The 24,287-nt window shown below is 34.7% G+C and overlaps 1 protein-coding gene across 3 annotated transcripts; it reads right to left on the bottom strand.

Moving 5' to 3' along the window:
- Positions 1 to 1,133: 1,133 nt before the first annotated feature.
- LOC131144801 (uncharacterized protein At2g33490-like) lies at positions 1,134 to 20,720 on the bottom strand. 3 transcript variants are annotated; one of them, XR_009133911.1, is made up of 11 exons: positions 20,424 to 20,710; positions 18,891 to 18,963; positions 15,904 to 15,978; positions 14,881 to 14,942; positions 14,724 to 14,792; positions 7,012 to 7,040; positions 6,696 to 6,903; positions 6,290 to 6,529; positions 2,914 to 3,874; positions 1,679 to 1,782; positions 1,134 to 1,402 (listed from the first exon to the last, which is right to left on the bottom strand). XR_009133911.1 is itself a non-coding variant. In XM_058093671.1 (10 exons), exons 1-10 carry the CDS (start codon positions 20,547 to 20,549, stop codon positions 1,772 to 1,774), a joined length of 1,854 nt encoding a protein of 617 aa, XP_057949654.1. In that variant the 5' UTR covers positions 20,550 to 20,720; the 3' UTR covers positions 1,134 to 1,771. The 3 variants fall into 3 exon arrangements, 2 of the variants coding, with proteins under 2 accessions (XP_057949654.1, XP_057949653.1); XM_058093671.1 differs by having other exon boundaries at positions 1,134 to 1,782; positions 20,424 to 20,720; XM_058093670.1 differs by lacking the exons at positions 1,134 to 1,402; positions 1,679 to 1,782 and having other exon boundaries at positions 2,748 to 3,874; positions 20,424 to 20,720.
- Positions 20,721 to 24,287: the final 3,567 nt, after the last annotated feature.

Below are 24,287 nucleotides of genomic sequence, written 5' to 3'. Positions count from 1 at the left end.
CCCCCCCCCCCCCCCCCCCAAAAAAAAAAATTAATGTCTTCAATTTCAAATTTAATCTTCTGTCCTATATATATATATATATATATATATATAGAGAGAGAGAGAGAGAGAGAGAGAGAGAGAGAGGTGAAAGATCTTTGTATTCTCCGCACGAGTGTGATTTCGAATTACTCTTATTTTGACAAATGAATATAGTTATTGAGTTTTTTTTTTTTTTCTCAGTTATGTTTTTCATATTATGTATTTCAAGAAAAGAGAGGTTTGCGACCCTCTCTCATGCTGTTAGTGGATGTACTCCGGGCCATGCGCCACTCAATTTTTCTCATGTGTGTTTGTATATGCATGGGAAGGGCATTAATTAGTTGTACTAATTAATATTTAGTGGTTAGATTAGTTATTGTATAGTTTAAAAGGAGAAATATGTGTACTATAGACTACACTTATGGAGATTCTCTTCTCCATATATATATATATATATATGTTTGGGGCTTGTACTGATCATGTTTCTCTCAATAAAGGTTTAGCCATTTGAATATTTTCTTTTTCTTGTTTGATGAGTTTAAATGCACATCATTTGCTTGTACCTTGAGCTGATTCCAACTTATGATTTTATTTTACTAAAAATTTACAACTTGCATTTTACTCCAGACATTCCCATATGGCATGAAATAAGAGATGAGGGTATCTCATGTAACCTTATTATTTAAAATTTGTCATTAATAATTTTTCAGGAACTCCCGTGATGTGGAATTCATTGAACATATTACTATGCTAGGGCTTTCGAAATTTCCTTTGCTACATATATATGCTGTGGGACATGGTGCTTGAAACTCCTGGGGAAACATTGCTAAGCGTATAGCTGAATGCATGAGTGCCGCATGGCCTTGCCTTCATTGATTCCACTCCTTTCTCTGTTCTGGTTTTTAAGCCCTCTATTGCACCCCCAATGCCCCTCAAGAACAACAACAATAAGAATTTAAAACTTAATTTGGATGACCATGACAGACATTGGGTGGATCGTGGATGGACTGTAATTTTGTGCGTGTTTGTGTGTGTATGAGAGAGAGAGAGAGAGAGAGTGGAGAATTGAGCTGGGCTCCTCTGCTCCCTCCTTTTTTAGCTGTCATGCGTCCTAGACATCGAAATGGATTTGAATTGAAGTGCATGGTGAAGAAATTGTACATATGCTGGAAGCATGAAAAAATTAAATTCATGATAGGCAACCCCTAATTTTAACTTTAAAAACACAGTATTATTAGAAAAGCAAGCAAACATTCTACACAACCAAAAAACCACCAGCAGCAGCAGCAGCAGCAGCAAGCATTAATTAAGTCGCACTGTTGAGATGAACTGCATTCAAGGCTCAAGCAAGCAACACAATACGTTGCTATAAATCCTTCACCTATAGAATTGAACATAGGAATAATCAAAGATTCTAAGTTTTAAAAGGCAGGAAAAGAACTAAAAAAATAATTTTTTAAAAATATAAAAATTAAAAGACAGACTGAAAATTGATTGATAATTTCTCGGAAAGATTACAAAATTCCTCAAATGATGGATTGCGCACATTATTTACTGCACTTATGGTGCGTGCTCGTCATCATAAATAACTCAGGAGGATAAAGTCAATATGATGGCATAAAAATAATTGAGGATGACTTTATATACAGATCCGCACCTGTACACAATTAGGGAAATCAAATCTTGTCCTACAAGTAATAAGATTTGGTTCCCAGTATGTAAGGGAAAAATTATCCAAAAGTGCGTCGAATCAGTTTTCATCTGCATCCAGTGAAAATAGCAGCATTTAGAAACAGAAACACTACAGAATTTTTTTTAAAAAAATTCTCAAAAAATAAGGAAAGAAAAACAACCACACAGGACTCCTAGACCAATTTTGTGGTATTTAGTGAACACGGGTAATACTTATCAATGCCTCATTATATCATTTCTATCCAGTAAAACAACCAAACATTTAAGATTGACCATATCCTATTGGCCTGATATGTGAGTCAACATGAATGTCGTCACATCTCTACATTAACACTGGGTGCCAGGTAAAGCACATAACAAAATCTAGATTCAGGGACAACGAGTTTATATACACGAGTGTTTAAGTTTTCAATTTGCAGTCACATATTTTTTTCCTGCCACTGCATAGAGGAATTAGGAAATAACCTTAATAATGGAGGAAATTAGCGAAAGGTGGATTTATCTTAGTAGCTAATATGCTAAATTGATGTTAGATGATAGAGCATATACATGTCACAGAAAGATTTGGAGTTTCATCAAAATCATAGCATCTCCTATCAGAACTACTCATGTGATCATCTGCTAAAATTGTTCTCTAGAAGCTAGTAGGTTGCAATTAATTGAGTCTTGAATACTTGATTCAAACCGGTCAGACATGTTTGATGGAAATCCAGGTGGTGGGATTTGTGTGTCTATGCTGGTGGCAAAGGGCTTAAGCCTCTGCAGAACTCTTTCATGTCTTGTTTCTAATCCAGTGTATCCTTCTTTCGCCTCTAGTCAGAAAGTGATCACTAAAAATGGATGTACAGGACTACAGGAGATTGGGTCCCTGAGAACCAACTATTTTTTTTTTTTTCATCTGCCTTTACTATGTTGTACTCTAGTCTACCTTTTGTTGTGTCCTAACGACAGTTTACCTTGGAATCACCATAACAGTTACCAATGCAATCAGTTCAAATTCAAGAAGTCTGATTTTGCATGATTTTGCTGCATCTGTCAAAAGCCTCATATTTTGGTTTGATTTTTGGATGCTGCAATTCTGAGGTGAAAACCATAACTCATTTTTTGAATTCTAGAACAATCTCTAGCAACTCTAAAACAAAGAGTTCTTTGAAACCAAAAAAAAGGGGGGGGGGGGGTAAAGTTTAAATTTTTGATTACCTTTAATTTGACAAGCAGAAATGACAGTCACAGAGGCAGTTGATGCTAGCTGGATATTTGATAAGGAAAGTGGTGTCAAAGGAGGCGAAGCAATGTCTTCAGCCCCTGCTAAATTCTGAGAACCTATCAACTGCTGGGGCACCTGCAACACTGTCATTCTTTGACTACCAGAGGGTATGGAGAAACAACGAGGGAGGATCTGAGGAGGTGTTGGCAGTGGTGATGCTGCATTTGACACCACAAATTCATTTGCAGTAGAAAGCACTTGATGCCTGTGGACCAATGGAGCAGAATGACCAACAAAACCTGAAGATCTTTCAGACTTGTTAAAATTGGCAGGAGGCCTAGGAAGCTCATGAAGCTCACTTATTCTTGGTGACGACACAAAAGAAGGGGAGGCAGGGTTCCGCAAAATAGGTCCAGAAAACAGTTGGTGTTGTTCAATTGAGCCCAGTGGACTATCAGCAGGTGAAAAAGACTTGGTTGACCTCATCAATGGACCAGAAAAAGCTTGTCGTTTGAATTTTTCAGAATAAGAAGTCACACATGGATTGAGCTGTGGTAATGAGAACCCATCAACTGAAGGAGGTGGTAGTTGAGTAGATGGAATATTATTGTTGCTCTCTCTGAGTATTGATGATGCATTTGCAATCGGTGATCCTGACAATTTCTTTTCTCCAAAAATCTTCTCGAGTTTCTTTGGTTCCAAGGGGGACGAGTGCGACAAATTGTGTCCACTTTTTCGAGGCACAGAATTACCAGACCCTGAAGGAACTGAATTCTTTGGATCAATTGGTGTCGGTAGCACGTATGTGTGAAATTTCCTCGATGATGACCGCATTTGTCCCATCCTTTCAGCAAGATCCAATTTCTTCTCAGCAATAAGTGGGGCTGATTGGCTGCCTACCTTAAGTTCTTTACTAAATAAAAAAACATCACCTTGGCTTTTAACTAACTTTTCCTGCAAATATATAGGTAAAAAGAGGCACATAAATCTCAGGACCTGAATATTGTTGGTCTCATTGAAAGAACAGAATATTATCAATTGGACAACACCACAAAAAAAGAGGAAGAAAAATCTGATGCAAGTTTTATATATATATATATATATATATATCCTATTTCCATCAATTTCTCCAGGTGTTTAAATTGGTACAGATAACAAAATAGTGTAAATCAAATCATTGTTAAATGTCATATTGTTAAAAATAATATATCAAATCAAAGTTAGTCTATCAGAAATAAAATTTATCTTGGGCAATTAATATGAAGTCCAAGACTCTAAATCAAACCAAACCTTTTCCATCACCAAATTTATCAACTTATATTCGAGTTGCAGCACAATTCTCTTGAAATGTGAGACTCAAATTTATAATATAACAAATCAAACTAACCTAAAGTATGAGTAACTATCCTCAGTTGATCATGGTTCAAGTAAATATTTAACCTCAATCTCATAAAACAAACAAAATAAAAAATAAAAAAATGAAGACCTTCAAACATATTAGACGAAATTAGAACCATATAAAAATTATTTTTGTTTGCATTTATACTATTAATGAAGAAAAGCATTATCGAATATTATTATAATAGGATTTTAGAAATTGCAATTTACTTTGTCATAAACAAACTCTACAAACAATGACAACTTTCTAAGGCATGCTATAAAGCAAACTTGAACTAGATCTTGAAAACCTAAATATAGTTATAACTTGTATCATTTAATCTTCATAGGCATATCTTCTGAAGCTTTGAAGACATTCCCAACACCTGAACTTCAATACAAATTTCTTTCCTCATCTTCATCTATGTTATATATAGAAGTACATATATGAAATCATTTTGCAGATAAAAAATAATTTTTAAAATATGAAAAAATATTCTACAAAAATTTAAGTTTAACTAGTATTATATAAATTACATTTAAAATATTTCTTATAGACGGATTAGAATTTGACCCTGAATTTTTTTTGTTACATGGCTTTGATTTACTAATATCTTCATTTGCCCACTCATGTGGCAACACATGTGTGCAAAAATGACAAGTATTCAGTACACACACATGCATAATCCCGTGCAGCCCGACAGCACGTGGAGAGATAAACAATCTTACCTCCCACATTTTGACCCGCACGTGCAGCCCAACAGCACGTGGAGAGATAAACAAATGATAAATAACACCACAGAATAAACGTGGGCGACAAGACTAGAACCCACGACCTCCTGGTAACCAGAGCTCTGAAACCATGTCAAAGTATTCTGTGAATGGTCGAATGGTTTGGCCTTGAGTTCTGTATATTATATAGACTTTACAAGAATGCTATACATGGAAACCAAATAAGTTCCCGTATGATTCTAGCCCTCTACATGTAAACTATAATCTGACAAAAATATGTGCTAATAGTACTAAATAATGAATGGAGAATTAAGGAAATAATTGTGGGCTGAAAGAAGGAAAGAAGTAATTGTTGTTCCGTTGACACATAAGGCGTGGGGGCAAGGCTCACTTGAGCAACTTTTGGAGAATTGAGCTTACTCCCATGAGGAAGGTAGTTTCTGTTCAAGGGGGAGCAACTGAAACTCACAAGTAAGGGGGAGATTGTTGAGAAATTCCACTTGTGAGTTTGTCCCACATTGGAAAAAATAGAGTGGATAATGGGTGCTTACATACATGGTTGGGCCAAAGACCCAATAAGCGTAAGCTTTTGGATCAAATTGGTGCTGACCCATATGCATCAAGCCGACCCATGAAGACTCCCCCAATGCTAACAAATAGCCCATCAACCCCAACCACCCCCCACCCCGAACTTTTGGCATATAAGAGCATGGCATAAGATTCTCGGTTTCATTATATTACTTATTTAGTATAAAAGCACTTTCACTATAACATGCATGGTGATGCAGGCATCAATCCGACATCTAGGAGCTTTCTTTAAGAAGTAATCTAGCAGCATGACAACCCATCATTTTTATATTGACTGATCAACCAAGATCAAAACCCAAATAAATAGGCCAGTATAATAATTGAAAAGGTTTAAATAAATGTTACCTCGATGTGTGAAATTTCCTCGATAATTGAAAACGTTTAAATAAATGCTACCTGTATGTGGAACATTCTGGTACAAGGAACGGGAGTGCAATGGTGGTATGGCACAAGCTCTAAAATGTGGAATGTTAGGGGTATACTTTTATATATATATATTGGTGACAAAAGTGTAGTGTCACACGTATATTTTGGAAAAAGTTCATTGAGGTGTTTCTAATGAGAAGACATTTTCTATGGTGGAATAGATTAATAATGATAGAAATAGACTTACGATTCCCCAATAAAAAAGTTCTATTATGTGAAAGACATTGAATTAAAATAACTCCTTACCTCCCTCAAGTTTCTTGATGCCGAAACATTTTGTCCTTGGTCAATCAGTCCATAATTGAAACTCAATTCCCCATCATCAAGTGCATCATAGCTATCTTCGTCATCATTGCTGTCATCACCATCTTCCCCGTCATCTTCAAGTCCAGTGAAATTATAATCAATATGCTCCCGTTCAGTGACCATTCTTACATGCGGCTCAACTGCCTCAAGAGACTTGAGTCCCTTCCTGAAGAAACACAACTGCACTCAAGCATGAAAGTAAACATATAAACAACAATATAATACCAAAAAAATCTTCATACAGCTTTCAAGCGTGAAAGCAGGCATATAAACAACCACATAAGGTGAAAAATAATCTTCAGACAGTAGATTGAAGAAGAATATGATGACAATGATGATTGGAAACCTGAGCAGCATGGTGCCTAGCAGCCTGCGTAAGAAGACTACGAGATTGTCCCTCCTTTAGTGATTTCAAACGAAAAACAAACAAGGTTGCTTCCTCATCATATTCATCTTGAGCTGCTTGTAGCTGCTCTGAAAAAAACATCTCTCCTTTTGCACATCTTGACCTCCCTCTGTCTCTGTGCCTTGTAACCATGTCTTCATACACATTTCTGAACATTGTGCATTCAACATGAGGGCATATTAATTTCATGTAGTGGTAACGACTGTAATAATAAAAATAATTAATGAATAAATTAACAGAAAAGAAATATTTTAACCTTTTTTCATCACATTGCCGCTTCATCTCCTGCATCCAAATAAATAAGTCTTATAAGCTTTTTACGGCAGTATAATGCTTGCCTGTTACTGAACTACATGCTTAGACAGCTATATAATACATGAATAAAATGTTCACAAAGATCTGATAACATCCAAAATCCCCCTGAAAAATATGCATGTTGTGAAATGTGATAGATGCTCATGTTTTAGCAAGAAATTATAAAAAAAAAAAATGTAACGATTAAAGCTATGAAGGAAAAATGAACTAAACAAAGTACAAAGTTGTTACTTCCTTGGCCTTGACAACTCTCTATTAAATTTAAAAAGCATCAGAAGCAGTTTTAGGCACATGAATGGGAATTAAAATATTTTAAGAGCAGAAGTATAAAGGTGATATTTCCTCAGCCTTGAAAACTCTATTAAATTTAAAAAGTATAAGAAGCAGTTTAATACATTTAAATGGGAATTAAAATATTCTTAAGAGCAGAAGAATTGCCTGAACATTCCTGGCTTTTCTTGCCCTTCTAAAATCCTTTTAAGGTTCTCACAATGGAGGGACAACCCTCAACACAGAAAGGAAGGGATATGCACAGACAATGCCTTCTCTAGTAATGAACTAAGCTTGTTTGTGTCTATAGGGGCCTATTTGAATCTCTCTTAACAAGAACCCAACAAAATGTTCAGACCATTAGGTGGAATTTTTGGTTATTAAATTCATTTAAACAAGAGTTAGCATATAACCTATTGGTATTTTGTGTAAAGGTGTTTCAAAATCCTTTACTACTCTCTTCTGACGGTCGTTTAAATTATTTATTAATTTTATTAACAGTTATAAAAATGGTTATGACCATTTATTGACAGTAATTATTAAACATTTTTTACTATTTGTATGTGCGTACATTAAGCAAGTCGTGTTGTTACTATCTCTTGATAGATGAGTGTATGCCAATCTGAAGGATTGTTTTATCGTATGGGTAGACACCAATGGGCCTTCTGCACCATATTGGAGGGGCAAAATCTTCCCTAAGGATAGCCTACACACGCCTCAACTGATAAGTTTTCTCAATTTTATTTATCGCATCATATTTTCATATTCATTTTTCCAACAATCTTAGGGAAGAATTATCATTATTTTTTTCCCTGATTGTCATGGATGGCAGTTCTCACTACCAGACATACAAAATTGAGACATGTGTTGACTACTTTGTTGTTATTTCAACCTACAAATCATAGCCTGTGTCATCATTTTCATTTGATCTAGTTTTCATTTCTTGATAATTTAAAGACAGGACTTAGGATGAGAATATTGTTATTATTTTCTTACTTGCTTAACAACTAGGAAGTAAGATAAATGGCTATATTGATCGGGATTTCAATTTCAGTATTTATTAATTCCAAAGTTAAAAGTTCTTAGGATTTGAAAGCTTAATGCATACAACTTTCTTGGAGACTGCTGTAAATTTTTGCAAACATAATATTGTAGACGATCAATGTATATTTAAGCACATGAAATGTGTGTGTGTGTGTATATATATATATGTACATCTTGAGGTAAAGATTTAGAAGTTCCAAAATGCTATGGTTTCCTTATTAATTACAAAGTGTTCTATCTAAAAATTTTTTTAATATAGTCCATTCAGTGGTTTCTTTCTTGTGATCGTTTATGTGTCAAGATTAACCAAGTCATGCTGTTAAAATCTTCTGATTGGTGAGTGCATGCCAGTCGGAAGGGTTGTTATATCTTGAGGGTAGATACCAACAAGCCTTGGCATCGTATTGGAGGGGTGAAATCTTCCCTAAGGAAAGTGCTACACATGCATCAACTGATACGTTTTCTCAATTTTATTTATTGCATCCTATTTTCAGATTCATTTTTCCAACATAACCAACTCACAGCCTCATCATGTTTGCTCTTTTTTGGGCCCAGCAGGAGACACTAAGGGAGTGAGTTGGATGGTTGTGATCACTACTAGCTCTTCAATTACCACGAGCTTTTTTTTCTTCATATTCTTTTCTTTTGGTGGGTGATTATTTTTTTTAATCCCTGTCAACTTTCCCTTTGCTAGACACTTTGTCCCAATTACTATTCTCAACAGAAACACATGGTCAAATGGTTGCCAAGTTGCCAAGTCATTAAAAGAAAAAAATGCCACTGTGACTAGCTATCCAACCTCAAGGAGTTTGATGCCTGCCACATATCTGGTTAGAAACAGCAGCTTCTTGGCCCATTTTGGAGTCCTTGTACTAAGGCACCCTGGACATAATTTGAATGCCTCTGTTTTGCAACTTCCCTCAATCCCAACAAAGGCTTCCTTGCATCATAATGCTATACCTGCATTTCTGTGATTAAGTTAAATCACCGAGCATCTTCTAGGCTGAGGAAATGGACCAGTCCCATCATATAAACCAATCTGACCAAGAGAAATTATTGAACTTGGAAGTGTGCTCTAAGTCTCTAGCAGCTATTCTTAGTGTTTTAAACAACTGCATACAACTACATCATGTAAATGTAATCAACTGAAGAGAATTTTTTACATAATTTTAATTTCTTCTGTCCCCACGGGCTAACTTTGGCATTCCTTGTTGAGCACTTCGTTTTTCAACTGTGTTCCACAATTGAAGCACAGCATTCATCAATTTCAGCATAAAAAATAGCACTTTTCAATCTTTAGGGACAGTTTTCACTTGAATAATTTTCTAAGCCAACATCACAATCCAAATAATCTTCTGGATGCATTTTACAACAGAAATTTGCAACTTTGACCTTGATTGAGTTGATTACTCCATTTAAATCAAGTGCAAAAACTAAAATCTCCTTCTACCACCTCATATCACTTGATCAGAAAGTCAAGCATCACAGGAAGTTTCCCCCACCCCAAAGAAAGGAATATATATATATATATATATATATATATTCATATATTCATCCCCAGTAGCCTGGCAGTTTCCTTATGATACATGTGGTAAGAGAAGGGTTCAGACTCACATTTGTGAGTCTCTATTTGTGCTAACGAATGTTCCTGTTCTGAAGGGCTTGCACATACTGAGCCATCTCTACTTGCTATTTTTTATTTCCTTTTCCACCATGACTTTCTCCATACCCAGCAATCATGAGTCCAAGACTCATTCACTATAATACTAGTTGATTCAGAAGTAACTCGAATAATGAAGTTATGGAGTTTGTAACCCCAATAAAGACCACAAATCTCAAGAGTTTGTAAGCTCAATATGGCTTTTACTAAGCTATAGAAACCGAAATGTCGTGGGATGACCCCTCCAAAGCTCCAGCCACACATTAGCATACTTGATATTATGCTTGTTAAAAGAAAAATAATAAGACCTCTTGACATATGTAACAACTCAAGCAAAGACAATTGATGTAATTTTTTGGCTTAGGCCAGCTTTTTCTACACCTCAAATAGAATTTCTCCGATATATCTCTTTCTTAGTATTCACTCCCCCCCCCCCCCCAAGCTTATGTCCCTATCTTAAAAGCTTTTATACCCAAACCTCCATTTATTTAAAATATCACATGATCTGACAGCTTAAAAATTGTTAGAACAATAGTAATCTCAATAAAAGGTCTCAAAAGACATAAAATCCCTAAAATAAGTAAATTGCAATAGTAATATGGAGAATAATTTTTTCCCTCCTTTTAAGACTCTTAGCTCCTACAACAATTCCTAAGATACTATCATGTTAATTTTGATTTCCTCCTCTACTCTTTTTTTTTTTTTGGTTGGGGGGTGTCGTACTCATTATTAGCTTCCCCTTTAATACAAGAATCCTTGTTGTTTTTCCTTTTTTTTCTTTTTTGGAAGGAGGTATAATTACTATCAGCTATCCTTTTGATATGCATAAATTCAAATGCAAGGAATGTTTGCCATCCTCCTATCACTTGTAATAGATTATGCTCTCTCATTGCTAATCAGTATATAAACAACCTGCCCTTCAACTCATAACACACTTGACAATAAGTAAGATAACCACGACAATGCAAGAGAGCATTAAGGAGAACCTTGTCATAAAACTAATTGCCCAAAACCTCATGAAGTTGGTTGAAGAGGGCAAAGCACATCATTTCTAGTTAGAAGATAGCTTATTGTTAAAACATAATAATTGGCTCTTTGCTCCTGGAAGACACTGTTGCATTTGCTGGAGTATCATGACATCATAAGGATGGCACCGAAAATTGGAATTACTAAAGTAGAGGTATTACAAGCTAAACATGAAGATGAGGTGGTTGAATAAACTTTGACTTGTCTCACATTCCAGCAACACAAGGTCACATAAAAAGACTGTAGGGTTGTTGGAGCCTCTTCAAGTACCAACAAGATTGTGGGGGAGTGTCTCACTTGACTCCATAACCAACCTTCCCAAAGTCGTGGACATGGGGTTTATACATTGACAGATGTTCAAACTACTATACTCCGATATCAACACCCTGAAGTACTGCTCTGCATAGAAGATAGCATAACACTTTTTCGACCACATTGTGAAGTATTGGGATGTTCCTAAGATATCACCAATTACCAAGACACAAGATTCAAGAAACTTCTAGTTTTGTCAGAATCCTTGGCCAATAGCTTGACATCTCCTCGAGTTATCACCTGCAGATTAATGGTCATACAAAGAGACTCAACATGCTACCAGAGGAGTACTTACACCAGTTCATCATCACCACCCAAAAGAATTGGGCGCAAGCCGCGCAACTACACGATGTGGCTCAATTCGGCTTCAATGTTCGAAAGATCTCAACAACCAAAAGAGTCCTTTTGAGCTTGTTACATATAGCAATTATTGGATGAGTTGTATTCACCTATTCCTAAGAAAACTAACAAGCATGCAAAGAAGTGGGCACATCAAGGGACAAAACAATTGCACTTTGTAAATGCATAAAATTACCACTTTGTCCTAGATTGTCGAACTGATCAATATCAAACGTGCAAGTACATATTAATTAAATTAATTAATAATTATATCATGTTTGCATTCTTGCAAAAGGTCAATATCATTGGCTTGCGCCGTGATTGGCCATAGAGACACATGGTGAGGTCTCTATAAATCTCAGTCTTGGGATGTTCTAGAGAGTTTTGGCTTGCTGGGTTTGAGTTAGGATTTGCTAAGTGGGTTCCTACACCTTGGCCATTTCTTAGGTTGCTCACGCGTCTGCACGCCATTCATGACACGTGTCTCTTTTCTTTCTTCTCATTCGAACCATGTGTCATTGCCAAATTTGCTCAAATATTATATCTTTTTCATTAATTGAGAAACATGTCAATTTAATATTGGAAGATGACACCTTGCAACATTTTCTCTCCTCTATAAACACCCCCTAATTATTCTTCATGAGGAAAGGTTCTTTTTTGGAGACTTGAACCATCAAGCTTTTTCCCACTCTCTCTCACCCTCCACTTTGGATTCCCACTAGTTCAGAGAATCCCTACAACCATTAGAATACCTTCACCCGCCACAGTCCAAGCTTGAACGTCTCAGGATTGCTCAACTCTCCTCTCTAGGCCCTCTCTAGAGCATCCATTACTTGTGAACAACAAAACTCCCTTCTCTTACATTTTGGCCAAAAACAAAAACAAAATGTGAGCGCCCCCACAAGCAAACATGCACAACCCACAGACTTCTCCCTATGTGTGCAACTTCTATGAGAGTCCTAGACCTCTCCACATGCACAAAACTCATTTAGGACTTTTAAATCCCCCAACATGCATGATTCTCACAAAATTCTCAAACCTCCCCGCATTCGCGCAACTCCCATGGGACTCCTAAATCTCTCCGCATGCGCAATGCCCATGAGACTCTTAGATCTCTTGGCGCACATGCAACACCTGTGGAATCCCAAACCTCTCCATGCGTGTGCAACTCCAGTGGAACTTATAGATCTCTTTGCACGCACAACAATCGTGGGAGTCCCAGACCTCTCCTTCCGCACACAACTCATGTGGAACTCCTAATCCCTACGTGCAAGCAACACCTGAAGGATTCTTAGATCTCTCCAGGTGTGTGCGCATGTGCAACTCCCATTAGATCTCTCCATGCGTGTGCGACACCTACAAGAATCTCATACCTCCTGGCACAAGCACAACTCTTGCAGGACTCATAGATCTCTCTGCGTGCACAAGACACCCCCGTGAGTCCTAGACTTCCCCTTGTGCACACAAATCCCGCAGAACCTCCAAACCTCCCCATGCACACATAACTCTGCATAACTCTTAAATCTCTTGGAACACATGCAACACCTGCAGGAATCCCAAACCTCCCCTCGCGCACACGACTCTTGCAGAATTAGTAGACTTTCCTCCATGCACAACTAGCATGAGCGACTTTCATGACACTCCTAGACCTCCCCACGCGCGCACAACACCCGTGGGAGTCCCAGACCTTCCTGCACACGCGACTCCTGCAAGACTCTCAGACCTACTTGCACGCACGACTCTGTGGAACTTACAGACCCCCCCCCCCCACGCACACACACACACACACACACAACCCACATAAGACTCACCTCTAAAAAAGAAAAACAATATATTTTCAAAGTATATTTTTTTACCTTGGTTTGGAATTTAATGGTAATCAATTTTCTATATGTTCCTCACTCCTTTCGCTCGACTTTCCTGCACTCTTATCTCCTTCAAAGTGAAATTCTTGGGGGGGAGGGGGGGGGAGAGAAAGTGTGGGAAACCTCGCCTGCAAAGACTTGGATTGGGATTTATATTCCTACTAGAAATATGATTCCTCACCTCATTTTATAAAATCCTAAGACCTCATCATCTCTTTTTCTTTTCTTTTTTTTTAAATTCAAACTTTATCCCACTTTTACTTTAAAAAAAATAACTTTACATTATTTACATAATCGCATTTAACAAATTTCAATACATAATCGCAAAAGATGTTGCCTCTAGAAAAGCTATTGAAGCTTCCCTGTAAAGTGATATACCACTTGACCTATAAGCTTGAGCTGTTAGGTTGTGGGTCAAAAATGTATATCAAGCCTTAACACTCCCTACATGTGCAGCTCAACAGCACTTGGAGAGATAAACAATGTTTACAAGGAATAAGATAATTCTTAACAAATAATAAACTAGGGCAACAAGACTAGAACCCAGGAGCTCATGGCAACCAGTTCTAATACCATGTTACAATACCACTTTACCTAAAATCTTAAGCTAAGGTAGGCTGTTAGGTGTGGTCCCACAATGCATATCAAGCCGTAACACTGGAATCACTTTTGCATCTGGTTTGCTGCTGGGTACATTATACCTTCAAACAGACCCAACTGCCACCCGATGCTATGTTATACCAACCGCTGTAAGCCTATTAAGACTTTCTGCCAGTTTATCTCTGCTCACTTCCATTTATCACAAATTTCAAAGTGATGTTAAGACTTAAAAGTAATGCTAACTAGGTTGCCACTTAATCATTAAAGAATAAGCCTTCGCCCACACTTGGTTCCCATTTCTTTTCTCAGACCAGGAAAAATAGATCATAGCAGAATGTGCAGCAGGTGTCTAGAACTACTAGTGAAACCATTAACTAACCCCTCAAGAAAGTTATTTACTGCATAAATCAATCATGATTATAGACCAGAGAGAGAGATGCACAGCTACATATTCAAAATCTAGTATGAGAATTAGAAAAGTAACAGAAAATTCACTTGCAGATGCCGAATTATGTTAAAGAATCAATATGAACAAACCTCTACTGTTCGAAGCTCATTGAGAAGCGATTCTGATGGGATTGTGATAGTCTGCACAATATGGGATCTCTGGAAAATGCAAAGCAATAACTCACTAGCGGGCCAAAATCCAGGTAAGATCTGAAACCATGTACAAGATCAAACAATAAGAACTCACATAACTATCAATAAGTCTTTGGAGTTGAAATTGCACTTTTCCCAGCATTAGCAAAACTTTACCTGCAAAAGACCAAAAATAACTAATGCCTTTATTTGTTGATTTGAGGATTGAGTGAAACAGTTACAAACAATGCGTTACCAAGGCACAAACATAACTAGTGTGTGCAAGTGGGAGTTTACCTCAGACATGATATATTATGACAACAAGAACAACAAACAGCTTTCTTTAATGAATTTATTTTTCTATCAAAGGGAAAAAATAAAAAAGGAACTACAAACAGCTTTGTAATCGTAGGATACTGAGCCAAATAAAAGATGAGACACAAAATAGGAACAATAAGTAGCCCAACTGAGGCACCGTGTGTGAGTAAAAATAGTAAAATCCATCATCTTAGAAGTTTGACAGATTTGGGACAACTACAGGGAGATTTAGTGGCAAAGAGAGATTCTTTCATGCAGAAACACAGGAGTAGAGGCTATAGAAGGTGCTACTGGGCACTGGATGAATCCTATCCAAGTTTTCAGGAAAATTCTTTACAGATCAGAATTCATAACCAAAACAGAAAGGGAAAATTCTGTACTGCCTATTCATGATTAGTGCCAACATAAATATAAGTAGATTAAATGTGCCTAGGGAAATGACCATTCTTGATTGCAGCTGTTTCTAACTTCTGTTTCTAACTTCTGTGTCAGAAAACCTTATTAGTACATATGGACTTAGGAAATGTGTCAAATGACACACTTTGACTTGACAAATAGCGATACCCAGATAACAACAGCTAGTAAGTATCATAGTGACTAACAATATTAACTATGCTTCACTGGTGCAGCAGCACTAAATCACCGGCACCCCAAAAACAGATAATATAAGTAACATATGCATCTTTCAGACATGCATGCAATGCAAACTAAAAACTGGGGAAAATGAGAAGAGAAAAGGCCAAACATAGAAAAGATAATATTAAATTATTATAGAGCACACAGAAAATGAGAATACATTGTAAAAACAAATTTCACTTACCACTTTCTTCATCATCATTCAATGCAGTTTTCTCAAGAAGACAAGTACCCATTTCCCGCAATGACTCTGAGAATTCTGAAAATAGATGGAACACAATCTGATGCCACATAACAGGAGCCTTCATAACGAAAGATTGGGAAAAAAAAATGACATTTAAACCACTACAACTCAGATTTCAAGAAATTACAAAGTGCTAGGGTTGACGTGAACCAGACATGCGATCACTATACATCTTGATGCTGTTGTATTTTCCAATATAACTTATTGTCTAAATATTCTTTTCTTTTTTGTTGTTCTTTTTTTTTTTTTTTTTTTTTGTGGAATTTTAACGCTAGAAACATCTCATATCTCAGTCTGCACTTGAATGCATAAAATCCACTATATTCAATGAAGAAGAATGGAACCATGCTACATGAATTCAACACTGATAAGCATGCAGGCCCTGCAGTATTAACAACCTTGATGTGCACTGATAATTTGCAATAGGCTCTGATGCATTGCCAACTTTTTAAAACACAGTACCAATGGACAGCGAACTTCACAATTTAATTTTATTCTTTCATACGCAACAGTTTCTAATGGCTTAGCAAACAAGTATCAATAGTCAGCATTAGAATCAGATTCACACTGAGCATTAATGAAATAGTAATAAAACCAAATAAAAAATTTCAACAAGCCTCGACTTCAGGGGAACAATATATGAGCAGATTTTCAACAGTCTCCTGTTTTTTATTGGACTTTTTTTCTCAAAAATCTTTATCTTCCCGTTATGTTTGTACTTGGTAAAAGCATCTTTTTTATTGGGGGAAGCTGATTATCTCAAGGGAGTCAACATAGTTAACATGTCAGTTTCAACTAAAATTTCCTAAGCTTCTTAAGCTATTTAACTGGTAAAAAGGTTAAGGCTTCTCAAAAATTCAATTCCCAGTGATGCAATCAGGGAAAAGAAGCAATCATTAATTTTTCTAGCCTAAGTTCACCTCTTGCCCCAATTTCTTGCACACACACTACCCTAATTCAGTTTCCTAGTTTTCCCTACTTGTCCAACAGTGTCACCTTCGTTTGGAAGGTGTTGCAGACCTATCCATTGTGATAGGAGGGTTTTAAGATTCCAAAAGAGCTGGAAGGTTTCATGGCTAGGATTTAATGGATTAGGTTGCAACATTTGGGCACAAGAAGATGAAGATGTGTCATCCAGAAAGCAGAAATAGTGGCCCTCTCGTTAAGCTAAAATATTAAGAAAAACATTTTAAAATGTTTAGGGTGTCTTTTGGTATCATTTCCATTTTCTATTTTCTGTTTACATTTCTGTAAAGTGAAAAAACAGATTATAAAAGCATGTTTGTTTGTGTTTCCAGTTTTCTCGGTTTTCAGCTGTTTTGGAAATAGTTGAATGTGGTTTTCAATAGTTTGGCTCTTGCTAGAATGCTTTAATATCCAGAATTAAATTTTTTGGACTAAATCATTCACTTTATATGTAATTTTTAATTAAAAATAAAATTAAATGATCATGTGTATTTAAAATATAATTAAAATAAAAATATCCATAAATTTTCAAAAAATAAAAAATAATAAAAACCATTTAAAAAATATTTTTACTATTTTTCAATTATCGTGTACAATAAGATTATTCTTGTAAAGTGAATTCTGAAATATAAAAACTAAGAAAAATGATTTCAATAATTTTTATTTTATTATAATATTTTTAATTTGCATTATTTTGTAATTTTATTATTTTATCATATTTTATAATGGCCATTTGACTTAAGGACAAAAATAAGCATTTGTTCAATTAATTTTTTTAATTTTTTTTAGTTTTAGAAATATTTAATTGCAATCAGGTTACTGGTTTTCGGCTTCCAGTTTCTGTTTCTGAGGTTTAATTTTTGTTTTGGTTTTTTCATTTTCATAATATTTGACAATGATACCAAACGGCCCCTTGGTTATGAATATGATTTCCTCAATATCTCTAAGAAAAAGGGTAGCCCATTGCACAAAGCTCCTGCATATGCAAGGTCCAAGGAAGGGGCAGACCACGATAGGTCTATAATATGCAGCCTTTACAAGATGCTGTTTCCACGCCTCAAATCCATGACCTCCAAGTCACACGGCAACAACTTTACTGTAGCACCTAAGCTCTTATTTTTCCTCAATATCTCTGATAATGGAAACCCGATGTACTAGTAAGTAGTAATTCATACAAAGAAAACAAATTCAGTGTTTAAATGATGGTAATATCACCAAGAGAAAATTTAGAACACAAGACAGAATACCAGGACATATTTGATTACTACACTGACAGTATACTGCTAAGTGCTAACACCGTCATTGATGAAGGTATTTTTCACCTTCCTCCTCCTATTTATAATGTACCCAGTATTAGCACAACAAAAACTGCGAGTGACATCTAATATGATGTAGTATACACATCACATCATCAAGGCAATCAGTGATTCAGCCGGTTATTGCCCAGCCACTCTCATGTGCAATAAAAAACAAGAGGAGGAATCAATCTCAGATAGGATATAAAGAATTCACATCGACACAAAGCTTGTTAGATTCTCAAACACATTGCTGATTACCAAAGAAATAAAAACCATAACACAGATGGTGCACATAATTGTTGCCCTTTGATGCTATATGCAAGTAAAGTGTGAACAGTGAGCACAGATATGATGATTAGAAATCTAGAATAGACTCTCAAGCACATGATTAGCAACTAAAATGATAAAAAAAAAAAAAAACACAACGGACACTTCTGCAGCACACAATGCTCGTATTTTTACGCTAATTGCATATGAAGGTAAATACAAGATTAATTCGGAGCTGAGACAAAACAATAAATACAAATTTATAGTGTTTCGGAAATTTAAAAATTAGCCTTCCTCCAGACAAGAAAGCAAAGGTCAATTTTTAGCACATGTCTTTTGGTAGTTGATATTAAGAGAGAATAACATTCTAAATGAAATATTAAATCAGTCTAGTACCATATGCACAGTTTACTGTTGCTGCAGCAGCGGAAAGTAGGCTATCATAGCAGCCTCTCATGTCATACATGTCCTGCAAAAAAAAATTTGGCGTTCAAACAGACACAGGAGACACAAACAAGAAAGAATGGGGTCAAAAACTCTTAAGAAATGAGCATACTATTTTGAAAAAGATAAAGTTTCATAACAGATAATAATATAGTTAAAAATAAGAGGATTTATAAATATCTAACTCTAAACCTGATCATCTGCAGTTTAACCAAAAGCAAACAAGATAATTTTCTTTGCTTCCACCAAAAAGGAAAAAGGCACGTTTTCACAACTTAGGAAAACAGGCAAACAGTAAGTAACTGAGAAGTTTCACATAATCATATTTAGGGAGCAAGTCCAAGGCTACAAGTTTTAGGTGTATAGTATTTCTGCTTTTGTTTCAGAAGCCACTTTATTTTTTTAATGATAAAAATAAGAGCAAATAAATGCCACTCACTATTTTTATTATAAAATAAATATTGATCTTCTTTTTAGTAATTTTCTTGACATACTGACAGTCTGTATGGCGTAGATTCCATTGACAACTCCTCTAAAACAATAAAAACGATGAATGCTTGTTCATTTTCCAAGATGTATAAAGAAATGAGAGTGTTCAAGCTAAAGCTAAAAAGACATCAACCCAATACTGCCATACAAACCCAACATGCACTAGAAGTTGAGCTCACTAGCATCTTCAACAAGATTTTAAACTGGTGCATTTGGGAATCTATTCATTTGTGCTGTTTATGATTCTGTTTCCACTTCTCAAAAATCTGGCCATATAGGAAGGTGTGGTTTAATCCCAGTATGTGAACTCGTTTTTCCTAGACATCACAACAATATGTCAACTATTTTGACGATGAAAACAATCGTGTTAAAGAAAAATCTAAACGTGAAATCAGAAGCAAACCAAACTAATTCATTTCCAAGCACACCAGTGCACTATAAAGAAAGAAGCTGAATCATGATTAAGCCGCAATCATAAACAGAAGTAACAAGATAGCACAATATTTGTCAAAAACGATAAGAAAATTATTACTTAAAAAAAAAAAAGTATCTCGAAAGCAGATGCACGAACACAAAACATAGAACAGTTAGCATCAACTACCACAGCTTCAATTAAAGAACCTATTAGCTTCAATCACAGGTATCCGATTAGAATAACGATCAGAAGTCGGAAAATCTAACAACTACATTCATTTAAAATTGTTCAATACCTAACTAGAGCTGTGAAATTAACAAAAACATTAATCGATTTGAAAAGCCTTCGGTACTTGGAGATTTAAATTAAAAAAAAGAAAAAGGTACGCAGGAAAATTTGAGCACCGTGGGCGAAGAAAACACCAAAATTCCGATAAATCATAAGGAAAAGAAAATAGAAAGGAAGAAAACTCCGAATCTCAGGGACGCGAAACCTGCAGCCTCAAAATCTACACAGAAATGCAATTCGAAGGACATGCAAAAAAAAAATAGAGAGAGGGAGAGCAAGAAAAATGGAGGAACCTGCGAAGCCTCCGCAAGCTCGTCGCATTGAGCTTGACCCGAAGGATGTACGTCTTGCCTGTACTTGGAGTCGTCGTGCCTGTGGTGAAGTGCGAACCCTCGCAGCTTTTTCAGAGAAGTCCTCATGGCCCTGCCTTGATTTCTATCCAGCGAATGCCAGATGCAGGCAGAGAGAGAATCGAAGGTACTTTCTCCAGCGAAGATGAAGAAGAAAAAAAGAAGAAGAACTAAACGACCTGGAAATGGTTCGCGCTCTGGGCCTCCGTTGGAGGACGCTTCCCTCTCTAAATCGTACGTCAAAGCGGGTTGAAGACGAGGGAAAGAGGCAAAAGTGGGGGAGGAAGGGGGCTGGGGCCCGCATCCACATTAAAATAACCAATTAGATATTGCGAGTACCATGACGAAATAAACTGGTCATTCTCTTTTTTCTTTTTTTTATCCATAAAATTTCAATCATGTTGCTACGGCTACGTTGGTGAATAAATATATATTTTTTATAAATAATAATTATTATTTTAAAGTGGTGTTTGGTACTTCAATTAAAATAATAAAAAAAATTTCAATAAATTTTACATTCTATTTTACCTTACACACACACATATTTAATTCAATGTCTCATGTTTCAAAATAACATAACCCTAAATTCTACATATCATTGTTATCTAATAATTTAGTAACTAAATTTTTAATTTTATAATTCACAAAAATTATAACTTTTCATTATTTTCACAATTCTTGTTGTCATTTAAATAATTAAATAAGAATATGTGTTAGTCTAATAAATACATCCATATTATTAATTAAGAAAATATATGTTATTAAGCAGGAGAAAATGAATCAACCTTCAACTTATATATCATTTTCCATATTCTTGCTAAAATACTTTAATTTGCACAAATTATCTTTTAATTGCGACATTATAAATCATGCACAAATAATTTTAATGTTTAACATTTTAAGAAATAGAAATTCAGGATACCAAAAAAATTAAGAAAAGACAATGTTTTTCTTAGTTTTTTTCTTCTAAAATGTCATTAATTTTATTAGATATCTTACAATTACAGTATTTACAAATCATGAATATATATATATAAGTATTTAATAAATTTATTTTGATTTTTAGATATTTTTTTTTAAAAAAATTATAACTTATCCTCATCTTCTCGACTTCCAATATTCCATAAGAAATAGTAAGTATGGGACGCATTTTAGGCACAGTAATAATTTAAAATAATTAAATAAAAATTTAAACTACTCAAATAAATATAAAATAATAATATTGTCAAGCAAAAAATTATAGAATAATATTGAATAATATAATTTTTTATACGGCTGTTTATCCTAAAATCACAAATTCTTTTCTTTTTTGTTAATCCATATATATAGTTATTTAAATCACACAGTTTTTTGACCAGTGAATTTTTTGTAAAATAGTTCTTTGAAAAAAATACTTTTATCACTATTTAAAAAAGAAACTTATTTACGACTCATTGGAAATGATGAACAAAAACTTATTTAGGTTGTAAAAATAATTTAAAAAAATTAAATATGGTAAAAAAAATATGTAAAAAAAAAGAAACAAATGTAATATTCTTTTTAAAATATATTTTTTTTATATTTTAACAAATTTAAAATTTTCTAGAAAACAAAAATTAAATTTTAAAAAATTTAAATTAATTAACAAATGTATTGTATCTAACTTTTTTATTTGAAAAAAAAAACAAAAAAAAAAACCCAATAAAAGTGATAGACCTAAATGTTTTGCATCTCTTCTAGTATCTTAAAAGCTTAATTGGTCATTTCTTATTTTGTTCTTCAATCATAGTGATCATTAAAATTAGAGTAAAAGATTATTTTGTAATTTATATTATTTTTTTCCTCTAAAATCAGATAGCCAATATATTTAAATAACTCGTATTCTAACCCAAAAAAAAAATGTGATACATATGTATGATGTTTGTATTGATTGATGAACCCAAGTCAAAGGAGGAATGTATGTATTTTAGATTGGGACAGGGAGGGCCATTCCAAATTGAAGAATTTGGATATAATTTTTTAAATAATTTTAAATTAAAAGGATAATAAGAAATAATGAAAGTCAACCATTTTGAACATTATTATGAAAATTAAAAATAAAAATGATTCTACTGTTCACTGAAATTTTCTTGAAATATCAAAGGAAGATTTTCTTTTAATTTTCCATGGTCAGCCGTACATTAAAAAAACTAGAAGAAGTCAAATCCGTGGCAAGCACTAATCTCTCTTCCTTTTATTTAAAAATAAATAAACAAAACAAAAATTTCTAAATCCAAGATTGAAAATTTTGGTATAAGTAAATAATACAGTATAAATCGGATACCATGCTCTCGTTTACTTTTGTGAAAAGGGTCAAGGATGGAGAATTTTTTATCCAGACACTTAAATGAAAAGTAATAAATTAATAAGTAGAAATATTACCATTTTGCATAGCTCATGCTTTATGGGCCTTCCAATAGATTAAAAAAAGAAATCATGTTTTGTAACTATGAATTTACTTAACATGTTTAAAATCGATTAATTCGGAAATGGTTACCCTTCCACATTTTCATTAATTAATTAATCAAGGCGACAAGAATAGGAAAAGGTTAGCTTCAAGCTTCAACTAATTATTATGAAGATTTAAAAAATGCTTGAAAGAAGTGATTCTTCTTAATTTAGAGCTCACTCCTTAAAAGATATTGCGATGATACTTGGACTCGTACACTAAAAAATATATTTTTGTATAAATCCACATTTTCATTATTTAATCCAGGTGACAAGAAAAGGAGAAAACCAGCTTCAAGCTCCACCTGGATCATTATGAGGGCTTGAGAAAGATTTGAAAAAATGATTCTAATTAATTTGGAGCCCAAACAATATAAAAATATCGTGTTAGCTATTGGACCCATACAGATAAGAAGTATACATAAGGGCGAAACCACATTTTCATTAATTAATCGATAGAAAAAAATGTGGAAAGAACAGTTCTTCTTAATCTAGAGCCGAAACATTATAAAATACCGCGTTAGCACTTGGACCCATACTACTAAAAAGTAAAGATATGTGCAAACCCACATTTTCATTAATTAATTGAGACGATAAGAACAAGAGAAAGCCAACTCCAAGCTTTAGCTAGGTCATTATAAAGATTCGATAAAGACTTAAAAAGAACGGTTCTTTGTAATTTGGAGCCCACACATTATAAAATATCGCGATAATACTTGGACTTGTATACTAAAAAATATATTTTCATATAAAATCACATTTTCATTATTTAATCGAGATGACAAGAATAGGAGAAGACCAACTCCAAGCTCTAGCTGGATCATTATGAGGGCTTGAGAAAGATTTGAAAAAATGACTCTTCTGAATTTGGAGCCCAATCAATATAAAAATATCGTGTCAGCTACTGGAATCATACAGATAAAAAGTATACTTTAGGGCGAAACCACATTTTCATTAATTAATCGATAAAACAAGGACATGAGAATACCAACTCTAGGCACCAATTGGATCATTATGAAGATTCGAGAAAGACGTGGAAAGAACGAATCATCTTAATCTAGAGCCCACACATTATAAAATACCATGTTAGCACTTGGACCCATACGACTAAAAAGTGAAGATAGGTGCAAACCCACATTTTCATTAATTAATTGAGACGATAAGAACAAGAGAAGGCCAGCTCCATGCTCTAGTTAGGTCATTATAGAGATTCGAAAAAGACTTTAAAAAAAACGGTTCTTTTTAATTTGGAGCCCATACATTATAAAATATCGCTTATACATGGACTCACACACTTAAAAATATATTTTCGTATAAACCCACATTTTCATTATTTAATTG

This window comes from Malania oleifera, chromosome 12, assembly GCF_029873635.1.
Source record: "Malania oleifera isolate guangnan ecotype guangnan chromosome 12, ASM2987363v1, whole genome shotgun sequence".
In the NCBI taxonomy this organism is placed as follows: domain Eukaryota; kingdom Viridiplantae; phylum Streptophyta; class Magnoliopsida; order Santalales; family Ximeniaceae; genus Malania; species Malania oleifera.
Note: the sequence above shows the minus strand (reverse complement) of the source record. Positions and strands in the feature narration are given on the sequence as shown.